Here is a 3,755-nt window from a genome sequence, read left to right as displayed (position 1 = left end):
CTCCCTTTACCTCTTGATGAGGCCTCTCTCCACTCCCTTCTCTTTAATCGCCTCCCACAACCTCCCCCGATTCACCGAAGGGAACACGCCTTTCAGATCTACAAAAAACGCTATCTCCTCGAGAACCTTCTACAGCCTACCCGCCAACACCATCGCGTATACTTGGTACGCGGTATTCATTAACGTAATCCCTCTGTAATTGTCCTGCCTATCCTTATCTCCCTTTTTATTCAGTGGCACTATTAAACACTCTCCGTTCTCTGGGGAATCCCTCTCCTTCCATAATGTTTTCACTACCCCATCCAGCTTATCCCTTACCTCTTGTGTGCCAAACAGTCACGCCACGTTCTCTACCCCGTCCAGCCTTGTTGATGTATACCGTTTTAACTTTCTTATCTGCTTTTCTATCTCTTCGTCATGCAGCTCTTCTCCATCTACCTCCCACGTTCTTCTAATTTTCTTATTTCTCTTCCATGTACATGAGCCCTGAAATGAATCCTTAAGAAATCCTCTCCCGCATTCCAGAATCTCTATCTTCTCACATATACCCACCCCACGTTTCCTATACTTATTTTGTATCTAACACACGTCTCCTTCTGTCCTAACACTTCTTAACTCCTCTTTCAGATCTTTTTCCTTTTCCTGCTCTTTCTTGTTACATATCAACCTAAATTCCTTCCTCATTTCTGAGTACTCCTCCCTTTCCACAGTTCTTTATTTCCACTTCTTGTACTTAATTTTCATTTTTTTTTCATCCTCTAACATTCCATATCCTAGCACGACTTCACCATTGTTTCTTATGTCTAAATACCTTCTTTTGCACACACACACTTTCTCCTTTATATCCTTCCATCGACTCCCCCTCAAAACTTAGATTTCCTAACTTTTTCCAGAACTTTTCTATCGCCTCTCTTGTCTATCTCACCCTTTCCTCTAACCACTCTCATGCCTCCCACCACCCTCCTCTTTCATTTACAAACTTAATTGTTGATAGTCAGATTCCGCCCTCCCTTCCGCTGCAAATTTCTCTGTCTCCTTCCACTCTTGCATATTCATAATCACATAGTCTATCACCGATACCCCCATCTTACTCAAATACGTGTGTTATCCATCTTCGTCCCCTGTTACCATGCCATTCGCGATCGCCCAACATCTATCGTCCTTTCGAAGCTCTCTCCTTCCCGGTAGAGGCGCCCTAGCCCCCTCCCCTAATTCTCGCATTAAAGCAGCCCAGTGCCATCATACCCTCCTCTCTCTCTCTCCCCCCCCTCTCTCTCCCCCCCTCTTTCTCTCTCTCCCTCTGTCTCTCTTTCTCCTAGCAAGTCTTTCACCCTTTCTTTAATCCTTTCCTTTCTATCCTTATTGTACACATTTACAAACTTACACGTTACCCCTTCTATCTTTACTGCGCTTCTTTGCACACCCTCTCTCTCTCCATCTCCATGAACTTTTTCCTCTAATCCATCCCGTACCCTTATTATAATCCCCCTGCCCTTTCTCTTCTTTTTACTCTAAAAGCCTCCTGGAGCCTCCACCTATACCCCCTTGACAATTTTGGCTCAACTTTATCCCATTATTTCTCTCTACTTGCGTTTCTACCAGTTTTAAACACATGAAATTCCTAGATATACTTTCAGAAATCCTCATCTTATTTCTTTACCCCTGCTACGTTCCAGTACAGCATCTTTACCACTCCTCCACCCTGATTTACCCCCACTCTCTACATCTCACGAAACAAACTCCTCTGCACTTCCCTCAACACCTCTTTTTCCTCGTCCCATACCCACATTTTCTCATCTACTTTTATTTTCCGATACCTTACCTTCGCCGCCCTCCCTTCACTCATCGCCCTCATAGCCCTGTCTTTTAGCATTCTCTACAAATCCCTTTTTTGCCCAATCTTTAGCTTTAATCCTCTTATCACAATATTATTTTTCCTATCTGCCTTCTCTTTTCTCTCCATTCTCAACACCTTTGCCCTTATCCTTTCTATATCCGCTCTCTCCTGCTTTTCATTACTACGCTGTTCCACTTTCTCTTTTACCATATGCTCTACCCTCTCCCAAATACCGCTCTTCTCGCCATCCCCATGTTACCTAATTCTATTTCCGACCTGCCCTGGATAAAACTCAAATATCCTTCGGCGAATAGTGATTTAAAGATCGTACTTTTTGCGACATCTAATAAAAATGCTTACTACAGCTAATTAATTAATTCCTGATGTTTTTGCTTTAGCAATAGGTAATTAGATGTACAGGCTTTATTGAAGCCCATGTCAAACTTAAGGAAGGTCCATTAATTATGTATAGGTAATTTTTTGACTTGTATACCCTAAAGCCCGTACTTAATTCATGGACGCTACCTTACTTCCACACGGAATGAGATTTTACTTCTTATTAAAGGCTGTTGAAAATCCATATTCTTACCGTGAGTCCTTGAGCCATTAATTCTTCTGGTACTAATTCAGGTCTAAACTTTGCCGGTGTAATCCAGGGCCACCTAGTATTAATTGGTAGTAGAGTGACAATCGTGTCCCCATTAACAAATCCTTGCCTGAGATATCCAATAGAAGAATTTATTACGTTGCTGGCATTTGTTCTCTCATTGGTAGAGGCGTCTCTCAAATCGATTGTTTTAAGGGACCCAGTTTTTTCACTGAATGACAGATTATAATTCTCAACACTAATTGAATGGTTCAGTCCGGACCTATCTAAATTAATTTGGACGGATTCGGCAGGTATCACAGCTCCGCTGTATTCGTCACTTTTCCTATGCGCCTCATTTGATTCTTCTACAACTTTCGAAATTCCGTTTACGTTCTCTGTGACTAGCTGTGATTTGGTGGTAGCAGACACTCCTTGCTTGAACGCGTTATCTTTTTTTAGATCAGACGTTATTTTCGATTCAGAATCTTCCTCAAACTGCACCCAATTTTCTTTTGCTTTTTCATCCAGACTAGTTGGAACGACTTTGTCTGGCTCATCATTTGGCATAGAGGAACTCATTTTTCTACAAGATGATAGGTATAAATGAAAAGGGATACTTTATCAATTCTTGTCTTAAATTACGACCTAATACAGGAATATAGTATAGGAATTTATATCGGAGCTTGTTATAGATTTTGATGAATATTCCTACATGGATGGGTTGGAAATTAATATTTTTAGGAGTGCGCAGTAGTTTTTTATAAAAGCAACGGCTACGTAGTATGTCCCATGTAGAATTTCATGTAGTAGCAATTCATAGGTTTTCATAGCGGTATTCATATAAGAACCGATGTAGAATGCCACAAATATTTCCCATCCTATCTCATATCATAATAAGAGACGGGAAATTGAAAAGGGATCCCATATGAGTTCCCACATAAATTCTCATGTAATTAACCATGTCGGATTTTCTACTAGTGATATGACATAACCTATCAAATTTAGATGAAACATGTGAAATTTATCTAAGATTTTTAACGCATCAATAGATTATAATCACTGTAAGAAGAAATTAATTGGGGCGAATTGCGGCGAATTACCATCTTTAAATTCGTCCGAATCTTTCTTTCCGATTTCTTTGGAACGAATTGAGACAGCACGACTTGAATGAATATCAATTCGATTTAATTCGGAGTCAGGGTAATTTTAAAAAATGGAATAGTTCTAGGAATGGAAGCTTCTAATGTGTCCCCTAAGGGTTTACATTTTTCTTACACCTTCTCTATTCCTTTACACACCCTCCACACACTTACTTGGTGGTGGAAGAGG

General features: G+C 40.5%; 1 protein-coding gene across 9 annotated transcripts in view; it reads right to left on the bottom strand.

Moving 5' to 3' along the window:
* LOC117179929 overlaps positions 1–3,755 on the bottom strand; it is a 1,200,486-nt gene that overhangs the window by 592,153 nt on the left and 604,578 nt on the right. For all 9 annotated transcript variants that reach the window (XR_004467971.1, XM_033372159.1, XM_033372160.1 and 6 more), the window contains one exon: positions 2,427–3,009. Coding sequence is in view for 8 of the 9 variants with exons in the window: in XM_033372159.1 (XP_033228050.1) it covers positions 2,427–3,005 (579 nt within the window). In the remaining variant the exon portion in view is untranslated. The remainder of the gene's footprint in view (positions 1–2,426; positions 3,010–3,755) is intronic.

The sequence above is a fragment of the Belonocnema kinseyi genome, chromosome 9 (genome assembly GCF_010883055.1).
Source record: "Belonocnema kinseyi isolate 2016_QV_RU_SX_M_011 chromosome 9, B_treatae_v1, whole genome shotgun sequence".
NCBI lineage: Eukaryota > Metazoa > Arthropoda > Insecta > Hymenoptera > Cynipidae > Belonocnema > Belonocnema kinseyi.
The sequence above is the reverse complement of the archived record's forward strand: the minus strand, read 5'-3'. Positions and strand labels throughout refer to the sequence as shown.